Genomic DNA, 15,406 nt, shown 5'->3' with positions numbered 1-15,406 from the left:
ATATGGGTCATAACTAATAACTGGTTGTGCCACCACTGCCACCAACTTCAGTTAAGTATTTGTAATAACTAAGAGCTACAAATGAGAGAGAGAGGGAATATAATAATAATAATAATAATAATAATAATAATAATAATAAATTGTACAGCGCTTTGAAAAGCGCTGTACAATTCCACTATTCATTCACACACTGGTGGAATGAATAGTGAAGAAAATTATGTCATGAATGAATGAAAAGCAGTTTGGTCTTTGGAGTATTCAAGGTGTCCCAAAGTTTTCCACTCGAAATTTGATTAGTCTAGCACCGTGAGTGCACAGAACACGTCGTCATTTTAATTTGGCTCAAAGAAAAACCTTGCAGAACGTCTTGAGAGCATTTTTGATATTCCCCCCCCCCACACCCTCAATACAATTACTGCCAGTGTAAATAAAAGGTAAGGTGTACTTTATTTTAATCAGCCATTATGGTACCAAGTGCTGAGGAAATGAAGTGTTTCAGGTTCTTCTGCACTCCCACAGTGACAAAATAAAAATACAGATTAATAGTAATTAAGTATAACCTAACGGGAAACCATAATTTCTTCACTTGAACCAAGTTTATTTAGGTACATTTAGTTTACTTTTTTATTTTTATTTTTTTAAACAAATTTACTCCCCCCCCCCCCAACTTCAGAAACATACATCAATATTTAAAAAGTGAAATATTAACTCAGAAATACTAACATTAAACAACAATAGCCAAGATTGCATAACACAGATTGACTGATCAAACCAAAACATAGAACTGCAACATTTGTTGCCATGGTAATATTTAGTTCAGGCAGTTGTTAGCTAAACATTATGCATCAAAGGACACATACCAGCTTTATGTTAGTCAGGGTAAAATTCCAAAATAGGATTTTAAGGTGATTTCTTGATCATCTTAAATATGCTGTGGAACACAGCATCAAGCAGCACAATCCACAACATTACTGCTTATGTTATTGCTACTAAGCTGATCATGAGCTTCTTGGAGTCTTTGTTTCTGGACACTATGACGAACTCCATAGCCAAAGTATACGATCAGACCTGAGAAAAGGGGATAGCATGCCATGAACTTACTGTCTTTATTCCTTAATACATCTATATGCTCTCTACAATGATGCAAACCTGGAAGAATAAAAGCATTTGATAGCAATCCTAGTTACCTGAAATGGCTGAAAATGCACGCTCTTACCAATTGCCATCCAAACAGCATAGCTGACCCAGGTTTCTCCTTCCAGTTGAACCATCAAGTAGGTATTAATGAAGACACTTAAAACTGGAATTACAGGTACACAGGGAACCTGCAGAAGGATATGAACCCATGACTGATTTATGCATGTCATTTTGACTTTAGAAGTTACACTTTTTCATTGTTTTTCCTAAGTAAAAAGGCCAAGTGTTTTCTTTTTCAAGCAGGGACAGACAGTACCAGTACTCTCCTTACTATTCCTTCTTTTTGGAGTTTAACAAGAAGAAGAAAAAAAATGTCAGCCAGCATTTGCCCACTGGTTGCCCTCCCTTTAGTAAACATGCCGTACATTTATTTGCTATAAACTTTCTGTGCCCTGCAACAGACCCTTAGTGAGGCCCAGCAACTGACCCCCAAATAAGCTGTATTCAATGAAAATCAATAGAAGCAGACTTTCAAGAAGCATGAAATCCTACATTTGGAACCAAGCGCCCAACACCATCTGCTTTACCATGAAAGAAGCTTTAGTCCTGCTCTGTGGCTGCCTCCAGATGATAACAACGGCAAGGACCAATGTCAGCACGAGGACAGAGACGAGGAGCACGCTCCATAGTTCCCGTCTGCTGAGTGAGTACAAGGCCTCAGACAGGAGCACGGTTAAAACGATTACCAGGAACACTGGGGAGAGGTCGGAGCTGTCAGAAAACATAATACTAGGATTTTGTTTCATTTCTGCATTCTTAATAGCAAAAATTATTTTTAATGAATAGTGTTAGCAGTATCTGCTCAAGATACAAAGTATCAAAGTGAAGCAGCTGTCAGGAGCCTCAGCAAATCAGGTGGGGTGTGTGTGGCGGGGTGATAAAGGATGACTCACAGATAATGATGGTGAGAATGGTGACATTTTTAGAGGTGCGGTGGGTAGCTCGAAATGGAGGCCTGAGCACATCCCTTATTGAGAATGGCTCCAGTCTGAGGACAAAACCAGCATTATCTTTGTACCTGAAACAAACAAACAAAAACAGTCAGGCTTACATCTAATCTGGAACTCTTGTTTGACCAAGTCATTTGCAGTAGAACATACACATGCCAAATGTTTAAAACAGACATTTTACCTTTTCATGAAAAAAAAAAAAAAAAAGGCTTATTTTGAATTTGATAGCAGCAACACCTCAAGATTCGGGACAATGCCCTGTTTACAACGGTACACAGTTGTAAACAGAGCATTTGGGAAAACACCTGGGAATTATAGATAACAGTTGCTTGACTTTTGGAAGAGGAACATGGTCACATTCTTCTTGTATTTTTAATGTCAAAGTTGACTGCATGGTGGGCATTTCAGCACACTAGTACTATGAATCTGTGTTGTTGCAATAGCTGCAGTTAAGCATCATCTTGATTTAAAAAAAAAACAACAACATCTTGCTGAAAAGCATGTGTCGTGCTCAAAAAAAAAAAAAAAAAAAAAAAAAAAAGCTGTACATACACTCATGAGTAGGGATGGGTACCGGTGTCCGGTGCCATGATGGCACCGGTTCTGACATAAACTGTAGTAACCAGACCGAAAAGCAGCGCACATTTCGGTGCTTTATTTTGGTGCTTTTTTTTCCTGAGCTGTGATACACTTTAGATTCTAGCCTTCTAAGTTTCCGAGGATAGTAGGCGGGTCCAGGTACGTATGTTCTTTTAGAGCAGAGCTACAGATTAAAAATGCCCAAGGTGAAGTGTTCAAAAGTCTGGCTTTACTTCACAGCAAAATATGCAAACTCAGCAGCCTGCAACAAGTGCTTTAAGCTGATACTGTGATCTGGGGCCTGGATCTCCTCCATACCTGCTTCATACCCTGGAGGACGGGGCTATGGCTCCCCACACTCCCTAGCAGATCGTTACATGGAGAAACCTTTGGAATACAAGCATGCTGATCCACACAGGTGTACACACGGGTATTCACAGACACCTTTCTTGGCTGCTGCCTCAAAGCACATTGTGCGCTGTCTATCTTGCGTGCTGCACAATATCGTTTATTATCTAGTATCTACTGATATCTACTGCTAGCTAGTTTATTGTGATGGTGCCGTTTTTTTTATTATGTTGCTCTTTGTTGTTTGCTTTCTCTTCTGTTTTTTTTCTCCATACAGGTGACCCAGGTGCTTTGTTTGTTTTTCTTTTTTTTTTTTCCTTTCTTCTCCCCCTTCTCACCGTCTCTTCTCCCCTTTGGTTTTCTCTCTCCCTCTCTTTCTTTCATTCTTTCTCCCTGTCCTATCCCCCAGTCATGTCTGTCCCGTTTGTAGCAACTGAAAATAAAATAAATTCATAATTATAATAAAGGTCAATCAAATGGACCAATATGGCAAGGCCATGATGATCCACTTGGTAAAATAAATCCACTTGGCATCTTTCTTGGCCTTAAGACAACAATTCTGATGGCTAAAGATCCAAACGGGACGCAAAAAAAAAAGTGATACTGTGCAAAGGAGGCAACACCTCGAATCTGATGAAACACCTGGCGACGCATAGCGTTTTTTTTAAGAGCCGAGAAATGCGCCGTATTTGATGGCAGCAGCTGTTCTTCTCTGCGTGAGTAGCTTAATGTTGTTCGTGTGTAATTTACGTTGAGTAGACTAACCACGTCATTACATTAATGCATTTAAGGTGAACTAGCAAACATCATCGTAGTTACATGCGGCTGTCTTCTTGTTTGATGGCAGATACTCCCTTCACCCTGGCCAAAAAGGCTAAAATGACCAAAGAAAAAGTGGAAAACAGTTAAACATGAGAGGTTTTTGGACAAAGTTTGTGTTTTTTTTTTTTCCATTGATTAAGCACTGCTTCCAGCCAAGAGTGATACCATATATGCCCCATAGCTGCAGAAAAGGCTAACATTGTTATCTTTTTACAAAAAAACAAAAAAACAAAAAACAGCTGAACATGAGAGGTTTTTGGACCAATTTTGTGTTCTCCATTCTTTAAGCACCGGTTTGAGCACCGTTTAAGCACCGGCACCGTTTCAAAAGTACCGATTTGGCACCGGTATCGGATAAAACCTAAACGATACCCATCCCTACTCATGAGTGTATCTTGTTAATCTGGGGTTATATATCAGTTACTTTCAACGGCTCTCTCTTCAGGATAGAATGATTGTACAACATGCATATATAATCAAATGATTGGGATGAATAAAATACCATAAACCATTAAATATCAGTGTATACATTTTATAGGTTATCTGTGTTTTAATGTGATTAAAATAAAGGTGTATTAGATTTGCAAATCATTAGTACCATGAAGTTCTGCCTAAAGTTTGTGAGCTCACATAAATTAATTTGTATATATGTACTTAGCATTTTGTCCCAATGCTATTTTGCACCAAGTTTAAAGTTTGCATTGTATAAATGCTGTAAATGTCCTTCCAGTGATGTAGGATACATCATCTATTAACTAAACTCAAGACGATAAGTCAAAACAGTAGTTGATCCATTCTAAAGATATTGGACAGGATGGGCTTTGGGTGCTCGAAGCATAAAAGCACTATCCATCCATTCACCCATTTGCTTCCGCTTATCCTTTTCAGGGTCACGGGGGATGCTGGAACCTATCCCAGCTGTCATAGGGCGAGAGGCGGGGTACACCCTGGACAGGTCGCCAGTCTGTCGCAGGGCTAACACACAGGGACAGACAACCATTCGCACTCTCATTCACACCTATGGGCAATTTAGATTTTTCAGTTAACCTGGGGATAAAAGCACTATGCATGTACAAATTGATTTGCAATCTTTATTCTACTGGCTAGTTTGTTTTGGTTTTTTTACAAGAATATATTGTTTTTTAGTGAACAGTAGCATATGTTAATTTGTTAGGCTGAGTACTAACCTTAATATAAGAAGGCATACTGCAACAAGAGTGTATGCAAAAATGGTCCCAATAGAGCTCATGTCCACCAGTGCCTTGAGGTCAAATAAAAGGACCATGAAAGCTGCAAAAAGAGCAACACACACCCAACTACAGATGACACAAAAGTCTACAATTTAACACTTATCAAAAATGTTTAGACACATATATCGATCACCTGCTGAGAAAGAAAAAAGAAAGCAAGCAGAAGAGAACAAGAGTAATAGAATAAACAACATCACAATGATATATGGGAATATGACAGTAAATACTAAATGTTAAACATTATTGTAGATCAACAGAACACAGTGTGCTTTGAGGTAGGAGCCAAAAAGGGTGTAGTTTGTGGGTGTGATCACCCGTGTGTACACCTGTGAGCATGGACGCGCTTGTTTTTTTAAAAGGTTCCTTCATGTAATGATCTGCTAGAGGGTGTGTGTGTGTGTGTGGGGGGGGGGGGGGGGGGGGGGGGGGCACAGCCCCGTCCTCCAGGGCATGAAGCAGGTATGGAGGAGATCAAAACTCCAGACATCCAGAGGCCCCCAGAACACAAGAGACCAAGGAAGACCAACAGAGGGGCAGCCGCGCCACCCTCCTGGGAAGAGCTGAGGAGAGTCCCAGATGAGAGCTCACTCAGCAGCCGCGGAGCAGAAGCCAGGGGGAGTTGCAGTGACGCGCCCGTGAGCTCCGCCGGCCCCCAGCTGTGCCTGAGTGACCGAGCCCCAGGCCGAGAGGCCGGGGGCACCCCACCTCCGAAGGGGCCCAAGCGAGCCCCAGGCTCCAGGCCCCGATAAGCGGCCGCCAAGGAGTGAGCCGGTGTGTACCTGGACGCCCATCCCCGGACACAAAGAACCATCAACACACCGATGTCTGAGGGAGTCCGCCACTGGCAGGGGAAGTGGTGGTGGGGGGAGATAGGCCTCCAAACCTTGGAGGGCCTGAGATGTCCCCAGAGAGGTGGCGCCTGACACCCAACCTGACATATAGACACAGACATACAGGCACACACAGACACAAACATCCATTCCCACCCTCATGCTCTCATATGCACTTACTCCACACTCAACCAACGTGGAGACAGACATAAAGAGACGCTGTACACACGATCACACTCCCCAAGCGTACTCTACGAACCGGGTCTAGGTACCCTTGCCCCTGGAGGGGGGAACTGCACCCAGACCCAGGTGGTGTTACCCTTTTCCCTGCGGTGGGGGGAGGCAGACCGTCCCGACTCCGCAGCAGCAGGGAGGCCCCACATTCCAGACCCCAGTCGGACGGCCAACTCCAGGTGATTGATATATGCATTTTTTTTTAAGCTGCCCATTCTGTTGGTTTTTGTCTTTTGCCCTTCTCCCCCGTCCCTCTTCTCAGCTGTTTCTCTTTCCCTCTTTCTTTCTCCCCTTCTTTCCTCCAGTCAAGTCTGTCCCGTATTCAGTAAGTGAAAATAAAATAAACAATAAAAGGTGAATCAAATGGACCATTACGGCAAGGCTGGGATGGTCAATTTGGTAAAGTAAATCCGTTGGGCATCTTTCTTCGCCTTTAGACAACAATTCTGATGGCAAAAGAGCCAAACGGGACAGGCAAAAAAAAAAAAAAAAAAAAAAATGTTTAGACACTAATTTGCTTTGACATTTTGTCAAGGAGCAACAGAAAGACCCTGTGTGCAGAACTAGAGGCATCAATGACAACTACAACATTAAATAAGATAAAGCCTCAAACGAATAAAGCAGAAGAGGGTGTAAAGCAGCTTTACAAATTCAGAAAAAGTGAGAAGGTAACAGAAAATCTATGTTAGTCCCAAAAGTTTGATTCTGTCCATCTGGACGTAACGTTTTCAGTGGGAGATTTATTTACCTGGACAATTGAGCATGCATCAAGACACTATGTTAGATTTACTGGTTGGAACCATTTGAATGCTTATGTCAGTAGCCTCCACCTACAAAATAATTCCAGTTTTGGGTGTTGACATATTGTTGCCCCTCTGCTGCACCTGTTTTTGATTTTGTGAACACCAAAAAAGTTGAAATTGGTTAATAACCTATTTGCTAGGGGTTAAAAAGAGCTGCCTTACCAGCCACAGCTCCTGAGGACAATGTAGCCAAGACAGGACTTTGCCTGGAACTCATGTAGCTGAGTGGCTTGAAGAGCAGGCCGTCTCTGGCCATGGCATACAGCACCCGTGGCATTGGCAACATCACTCCCAGCAAACTGTGAATGACGTATCAACTGCATTTTAAACGTGAAATTACAGGTACAGCAAGTTGCACATCACAGACTTCACAGATGAGCCATAACTACAACAAAGAATGAGATGTAGTTTTATATGCCGTTTATTTGGCTTTGGTAGCACAAACACATACAGGATAGACAAGCAAAGCCACTTATAACAAGAGCTGAACTATGATTTCTGACAATAAGGAGAGCTTCTTTCTACCATTCTTTTTACTTTGTTGCCTATAAGATGGTTAGTACTGGACTCTGGATATTTTCCATCATCATGTTGTACTGAGGTTGAATTATTTTCATTTTTGACAACTAATAAGCCAAATAATGGCTTATTAGATTATGTTCATGGAGCTGCAGCCTTAAGCAGTCTGCTATTCCTCTGGTAACTCCAGTCATTGAAATTGACTTCGCAGGTAGTTGTGGCATTTGTGCATGTGAATGAATTAACATGCATCTCGTTCGACAACTTCTCCAGTTTCTGTGATTTAAATTCTAGTATTTAAACAGTCCATTACTTAGCTCTATTTATCATGTGTGTGTGTGGAACTTGGCATACTATGTATTTAGTTTCACATACGATATATACTACACCAAATCTCTGTATAGCTTACAAGGCAATATATTAATCATGATTAGTACTAGTCAGCCTGAGCAAATGGGGTCAAGTATTCCACTGCTTTGAAGTCATTACAGGCTACATCATCACAGATTGCCCTTGCTGCTTTTAGAAAAATGGTCAAATTTCAACACCCCCTGATGCCAGTGAGGGGCAAAGAACCTTTTTTTTTTCTTCAGGTAAATCAGGCAATTGTGCACAACAATTTAACAAAAAGAAAGAAAAGATTTCTGTAGCACTAAAGTAAATTTAAGCATGCAGTTTTAACAATTGTGTAAATGAATTTAGCAATTGGAACTGACTCAGTGTTTTACAGGTGTACAAATCATTACCTTGTTGACAGTGCACAAAGGGATCCTACAGCAACAGCATACTTTGCAGGCTCCCAGCCAATGTACTCAAAGGCCACAGGTAATGGACTGTGAGCGTCAAGCAGATAGTAGGGCATCATAAGTGTCAGGGAAGCCGACACGCCAAAAAAAGCCACGAAGCAAATAAGCAGGGATACCACAATCCCAAGAGGTATGGCTTTCTGTGGGTTCTGCACCTCCTCTCCTAGAAAAGCAGATGAATTAGACGTACACTTCCTGATTCAGCAAACAATCTAATAATGAAATGATCTACACACAGATGAGCCAAAACAATCAAATAAACAGACCAACAGATTATTTTGCAACAAAAGCACAAACACTATACTGACAAAAGTACTGAGTCACTTGCACATTACACCTACAGGAAATTTATGACATCCTATTCTAGGCCTACAGGCATTAATATAGAGTTGGTCTCCTAAAACGGCGCCGCAACAGAGAAGGGCCTTTTCCAAACTGTTCCCACAAAGACTTCCCTTCCCTGGAACTAAGCGCCTGGGCCAAACACAGACAGTCTTATAGCTTTATCCAACCTCCAAAGCTTAAGAGTTAGTACAATGGAGGCAACATTCTCCTGGCAGTCATCAAAACTAGATTTGTCCACGAGATTTCCAGATAGCAAAGTGTGTGGAGTGATTTTTATTATAATTTTATTATTCTTGTTGCATGTTGAAGCTCTACTTGGAAGCTTGTTAAGATCCAACCATGCAAAATACGATTTTTTGCCATCTTTCAAGTGGTCTTAAACTTTTGCTAGGGATTTGTATTTATTTATTTTTTTCAATATACATGTGTACACACACACACACACACACACACACACACACACACACACACACACACACACACGATAGCTATGTTTTGATAACCATCTCTCTATCGTAGTTCTATTTCATCCAGTGCTATTCTCATTGAGATAGGATTTACGATCATCTCACAAATATCATCAAAGCACAGCTTTCTCCCCGTTTGTCTCCCATAGGGAACCATTTTAAAACAGCTCATAGAGTAAAAAGTAGGGTGTCGTCACACTGCAACCACATCACTATTATTAACTCTACAAACATGCAAATTGAGTATTCTGTAGTCCAGAAGTTGCTTCTGCTCACAGTGAATTTTCCCAACACAACATAGTTTTCTCTTGGAAAGCATTTATTTCAGAACTTAAAGGCTGTTTCCTTTCCTTTGCTTCAACAACATATATCCTGATGTTTTCTGAAAATCCACCAGGTAGAAGAATAGGCATACTCAGAATTTACTCAGAAATTTCCTGCCAATTTGTAGCTAAGTTACTGTGGTTGTACTTTGCAATGCCACTTACATTTGAATGTGGAATATCCTGGATGGAAGAAATTTCACAAACTAAACTGAATAATTAAGAGATGTGACCCGGTACTTTTGTCCACATAGTGCATTACAGACTGGAATATAATAAACAACCTCACAGGGCAAAATGTTTGTGGCCAGATGAAAGGTAACAAAGTTAATCCTACTCAAGAGTACCAGTAGCAACAATGCAGTCAAATCCAAAGAAAGCATAGAAACAGGTTGCTGCCCCGGCCAAAGTTCCATCAAAACCAAAGGGGAAAAAGCCGCCAACACCAAAGTCAACAGTTTCATTCGGCTCAAGTTTCCTGCACAAAAGCAACAGTAGTTTCATGACATGATATCACAATGGAAATATCCACATTAATGATGTACATACTATCAGACAAATTGGTTTTCTGCTTGTATAAAAGTTATACATATGACTGAGCAATTTGAGAAATCTTAAATATACCATGAAACTATAAAGAGCACAAAGAGGGGGAAAAAAGTTGTGAATGAAATAAATCGGATTGTCTATTTAGATCAAGTCTCCTCACCATTTGGGATAAGCATTCTCACGTGGTGGCAGGCAGCTATGAATATACAGTACTGTGTAAAAGTCTCCATTACCCCATTCAAGCTACCTCTTCTTACTAAGCTCTTTAGATCTCCATTACCCCTCATTTCTTTATACTTTGCTCCCAAAGTAAGACTGGGCATCTTGTTTTTGTTTAAAGAAATAGTTCTCCTGTCTTCTTGAAGGTCTTTCAAAGTTTTTCTTTGGACACTGGTTGCTTTTTCAATAATTCCTGTCTATTCCTCGTACCTGACTATCTTCAGAGTTTTGTTGATCACTTAACACCAACCTATGAATCATCCAAGTGTGCAAAGGGCATGCAAGGAATGAACCAGAGCCAATGTTAAACTCCAGTATGCCAAAAATAAATACACAATAGAGGAAACTGGAGAACTTGAGAAACAAGGAAGAATTGGCAAGCCTAAACTATCAAACAAATTTAATATTGAACAAATATTTTATTTTAAGGGAAAAATGCTAACCATCTAACTAAGCCTATGAGAAAAGTGTGTAGTAATTAGTCTAGCAAGAGTTCCAAGAGTTTTGAAAAAAATATTCTGTGGACTAACAAGATAGAAGTTACAAAATGTGTGGCATGACATTAAATCAGGCAGTTCATGCTTGGAAACCCTGTGTGAAGGCTGAATTAAGTTCTGCAAAGGAAAGTCGGCTGAAATTCTTCCACAGATCAAGACAGATCACCGGTTATTGTAAAAACTTGATTGTAGTACATATTGTCCCTGTTATCTTTCTCTAATATCAAAATTTGTTTGATGATCTGAAACATGCTGGTGTGACAAACATGAAACCACTAAGGGGGTAAATACTTTTTCACAGTACTGTGTCCAGCATAGTAAAAATTTTCAAATATAAACTGAAACCTAAAACTGACTTTTGCAGTACACGAAAAAAAAAAATCTATCAGAATGTGAATGAAAATTAGCATAAATAAAACTTACATAATTTCCCAAGTTGCATTTAGAACTGTCTTTTTACTGATGTGCCAGTTTTTGAGATCTCCTTTTATAAAGCCAGAAGTGATGATAAAAATCAACACAGTCACATTTACTGCTGTAAAAACAGTATTCACAATTGCAGACTCCTTCAGACCATATGCAAGCACCCCTGAAAACAGAGGGAAAGATATAAACAGATGTACTTTACCTTTAAGAATGTTTTTCCATCTATGATACAAATAATACTTCATGTCAAAATTGCAAATGTCACCAGCAAGCAACATAATCAGCGCAGCAGCAAAGAAGTCTGGGTATTCAGCCAAGCCAGGTGAGTCCATTGGTGTGTGTTCCCCTAGATGCTTAGCCATAACATTGTGTATCAGGTCATCAAATGCTCCAGTCCAGGCTTTGGCTATACTAGATGTTTCTAAGGAGAAGTTCAAAAAACAAGGCATGGAAGATAACTCCATTAATTGTTATTGTAGGGTCTTTACCAATATAAAAGGCCTCAATGTGACTGTTGTGATTTGACACTATACAAATAAAACTGAATAAAATCAGCTTTTACAAAACATTTGAGACTAAGGGTCATCTTGTGTAAAGAAGTAAATATCAAATTTTTTATATTAAATATGATCAAACTCCCTACAAATAGAATCAAATAAAAATAAATAAGTTCAGGCAGTGTCAGCTTTAACATTTGTCTGTTTTTTCACACTTTCTACCATAAACTACTGCAAAAACTGGATTTGATGCACAACTACATCACTTGGCATACTGCATTTATGTATTTTGTCAAATACATGGTAAAGATGTATAGTGCCCCCTGAATTCCACTTACCAATGAGATAGGACAGCAGCAGATTCCAGCCAGTCACAAATGCCCACACTTCTCCTATAGTCACATAGCTGTAAAGGTAGGCCGAGCCCATCTTTGGCACACGAGCACCAAGCTCAGCGTAGCACAATCCTGCAAAGACTGAAGCCACTGCAGCAACCAGGAAAGAGATGACGATACTAGGACCAGCCACTTCCCTCGCCACCTCCCCTGAGAGCACGTAAACCCCTGCTCCAAGCGTGCCGCCAACACCCAGGCCAATCAGATCCAGGCTGGTCAAGCATCGGCAGAAGTTGGACTGCTCACCTGCTGGCTCCAAAGGCTTCTTACGGGCCAGGGAACGGATGAACGCTAACACAGAACGTATTCTGAAATCAGTAGTACTGTGATTTAACAAAACAACCAACACCAGTCAAGGATTCAAGTATTATGTGGCCTCTCTGTGCCTGACTTTTTCTGGCTTGAAGTTATAATGAAAAGGCCAAAACAAACATTACCTGCTACTCATTTCACAGGTGCTTAGATCTGTTTCTGCTGTGTGGACTAGAAGAGGGGAGAAGAAAAAAAATCTCTTCTCTTTCCAGCTAACAGCCCTGCAGACTGCTGCAGCGGCACACCTGACATCAATTCAGCTAATCAGCATGAGGATGTTCAGGCCTCCTGTCTCACTGCTTCTATCAATGAATTGTCAACAGTATGAGGTATATATGCTGCATGTGATGGAAACACTTTAATATGCCTTGCACAGATAGAAATATGAATTTAATACTGTTTCTATTTCACAGTAGAGTGTAGATAATGCTGTTTCCAGAAACTGGGAATTGTTTGTAGTGAACAGACACATAACAGAAAGCCCCAGATGTGGCAGCTAACCAAATACCTCTTGGCCTTCACTTCAATATGTCTCACAGGGTTATATGACATGCCGGATGGTTTTTAATTTCCAGCATTGAACTATTCCATCAGAATTTATCTCTGATTTTCAAGCTGCTGGCAAAATCACAGTGTCCAAGCCTGAGCGGAGTTGGAGCCATGTTTTCCTGAGCCCATATAAACAGGTTAGCTACATAAATCCCCCAAAGTTTTTTGCTTCTGGTAATCCATCAGCTCTTGGAAATCATGTTGACATTTCCACTTCTCCAGCTCCAACTTTTTCCAGGATCCAGAAACTTTAGACAAAAAACTAAGACTGTACAAGATTCTTTCAGCAGTCCTGCGACAAATTGTGCTGGATCCATTTCAAGATGCAAATACTTTCATTGTTGTCATTGGGTTTTTTTCCCCTTTAAATCAGATGATTCATAAATGGTATCATCAGCAGCCTTAAATCCACCTTGAGCATAAAAGCCATGGCCTAAATCTATAACTAGCTACAGTGTCACAATGTCACTGTGATATTAATCTAGTAAAACATTTGTTTTCAGACTTAGAGCACTGCTACCACGAGGCCATTAATTTAAGGTCCATTAAGGGTCAGCATCAGATTGGGGAAAGAAAAACACAAAAACTGTGATTTCTATCATTAATCATATGTTAAGTTCTTCTCACTAATTAATAAGTGGATGCTGTGACATGGTTCAAGCAGAATACATCTTTGTTGTCAGTCAGCCGTTTAGCTTAGCTGGTGTCCACATTTAGTAAAACTGTAAAGAAGGAGTCTGATATGAGTCAGTGACGCTCACTTCTGTCCACTAGCAGCAATACTGAGGTCAGTTGTTATTATATACTGAACTTTTCTGTTGATAATCACTGCTGTTTGCCCATGTAGGTGAAACTTTCTTTGAACTGGCTGTTAGTCGTAAATGAACTCCCATACGATGTGAGAATGCAATCAAATTGTTTATCAGGGGAAAAGTGTGATTTTTTTTTTTTTTTTTAGGACACTAGAGCCTAACATTAACTGGTTTAATCTTAGCTTATTTCCAAACTAACATAAGAAGAAAAACATACTGAGAAAGAGATCACCAAAATATACATGTACATATGTTAAATGGTCATATATAATGAGAAAGAGCTATTTATGACCTTTAAATTAAAACTAATGTATAAAGTGTGGCCAGTCTCTAGCCAGTTATGTAAAATGTAAAAAGGCGGAGCGGCGATGCCCATCTCAGCCAGTGTATTCCAGATGGTGGGTCAAGATGGCAGCTTCCACAAAATGACACCAGCTCCTATGTATTTTTAATAGATAAATGATAAGTTTGTGACAATGTATCAATTTGTTGGAACACATAAATTGTGTATTTAGAAGTACAACATTTTTCTTTTTTTATCAAATCACCTAAAAAAAATTACTTACTGTACCTTTTATGGACATGACTTTCAAAATGATTCTTTAACCCTAAAGGGGTGGCTGTGGCTGCGGAGGTGGAGCAGGTCATCTACTAATCAGAAGGTTTTTGGGTTGATCCGTGACTGCTCCAGACTGCATGCTAAATGTCCTTGGGCAAGACATTATCCCTAAGTTTCTCTCTGATGCATTCATCAGTATGAAAGGGCTTCTATGAACAGGTGTGAATGAGTCAATGAGGCAACCTGTATAGAGCGCTTTGAATGTTCAGGTAGAGTAGAAAAGCACTAAATAAAGTTGGTAAAAAAAAATTCTCTATGTTGACTTCTTTAAGACCTCAAACTCACCTTGGAGCAGGTTGCCTTATTAATGCTAAAAACCCAGAATGGAAACTGACCTTACTGCTTCCTTTAAGCATCTAGAAGCTGCTTGACATCTTTACAGATCAATCTATAGCTTTGAAAACTGTCTATAATATTCCTTTACAAGTTTACATATTGTAATTTTGCTGTTTTTAATTCATCTTTCCATCTGATAGAAGAATCCCTCCCTATTATGATTTCAGTTTCATCACTGCATGAAGCTACAAACATTTAAATTCATGCCACCAGCATTCTCTATATCCAAACTATTCCCTAACATATATATTAAGCTTGTCAAACGTCTTTCTCATCAGTTCTTTGACAACAACATGACTTTAAGGTTCTTCTAGTCTGCAATACCTGGTAAGGTCACAAGATGGCAGCAAAAGTATTCAGAAAAGATCCTAAACTGCTCGGTCCCTCTCTGGCTTTCTAGTTGATGACATAATCCCTTTGTCAATGAAAAGGAGGGAAATCTGTTTGAAATCCAGGAAGATGGAAAAGATTGGCACCCTAACACCTTCAGTCTGTCAGGTACAGAGTGATGGAATTTGATGGAATATCCTTTATTTGTTCAAATAATAAAGTGTTTATAATTTAGTGAATTCAGTGTCTGTATCATAATGATCGCCTTTTAAAACACTGGACTCTTTTCCTTCATGTCTTGCTGTAGGCTGTGTGAGGGATGTCTTTGCTCTGCAGCTTTAACAATTCAGCCTGCAAAATTAACATGCACACTGTGACAGTAGAAATACCTC

The 15,406-nt window shown here is 39.9% G+C and overlaps 1 protein-coding gene across 3 annotated transcripts; it reads right to left on the bottom strand.

Annotated features, from left to right (window-relative positions):
- Positions 1-428: 428 nt before the first annotated feature.
- On the bottom strand, positions 429-12,628 carry LOC147315463 (cationic amino acid transporter 2-like). 3 transcript variants are annotated; one of them, XM_086257996.1, is made up of 12 exons: positions 12,494-12,628; positions 12,000-12,364; positions 11,367-11,585; positions 11,162-11,222; positions 9,821-9,951; positions 8,279-8,501; positions 7,176-7,312; positions 5,084-5,186; positions 2,091-2,215; positions 1,725-1,891; positions 1,217-1,325; positions 429-1,068 (listed from the first exon to the last, which is right to left on the bottom strand). In XM_086257996.1, exons 1-12 carry the CDS (start codon positions 12,502-12,504, stop codon positions 947-949), a joined length of 1,773 nt encoding a protein of 590 aa, XP_086114122.1. In that variant the 5' UTR covers positions 12,505-12,628; the 3' UTR covers positions 429-946. The 3 variants fall into 3 exon arrangements, with proteins under 3 accessions (XP_086114122.1, XP_086114121.1, XP_086114123.1); XM_086257995.1 differs by having other exon boundaries at positions 11,162-11,327; positions 11,430-11,585; XM_086257997.1 differs by lacking the exons at positions 9,821-9,951; positions 11,162-11,222.
- Positions 12,629-15,406: the final 2,778 nt, after the last annotated feature.

Source organism: Aulonocara sp. 'chitande type north' Nkhata Bay, linkage group LG13 (assembly GCF_057382095.1).
Source record: "Aulonocara sp. 'chitande type north' Nkhata Bay isolate Kocher_YH1m ecotype deep benthic linkage group LG13, A_spYH_male_GT1.1, whole genome shotgun sequence".
NCBI classification, from domain to species: domain Eukaryota; kingdom Metazoa; phylum Chordata; class Actinopteri; order Cichliformes; family Cichlidae; genus Aulonocara; species Aulonocara sp. 'chitande type north' Nkhata Bay.
Note: the sequence above shows the minus strand (reverse complement) of the source record. Positions and strands in the feature narration are given on the sequence as shown.

Excerpts from the sequence above, each read along its gene's own strand:
- LOC147315463 (XM_086257995.1), bottom strand. Across the intron at positions 11,586-11,999 it reads GCTGCTGTCCTATCTCATTG|AAACATCTAGTATAGCCAAA; the intron begins GTAAGTGGAATT and ends ACTTCTCCTTAG. Across the intron at positions 1,069-1,216 it reads TGCTGTTTGGATGGCAATTG|GTCTGATCGTATACTTTGGC; the intron begins GTAAGAGCGTGC and ends CCCTTTTCTCAG.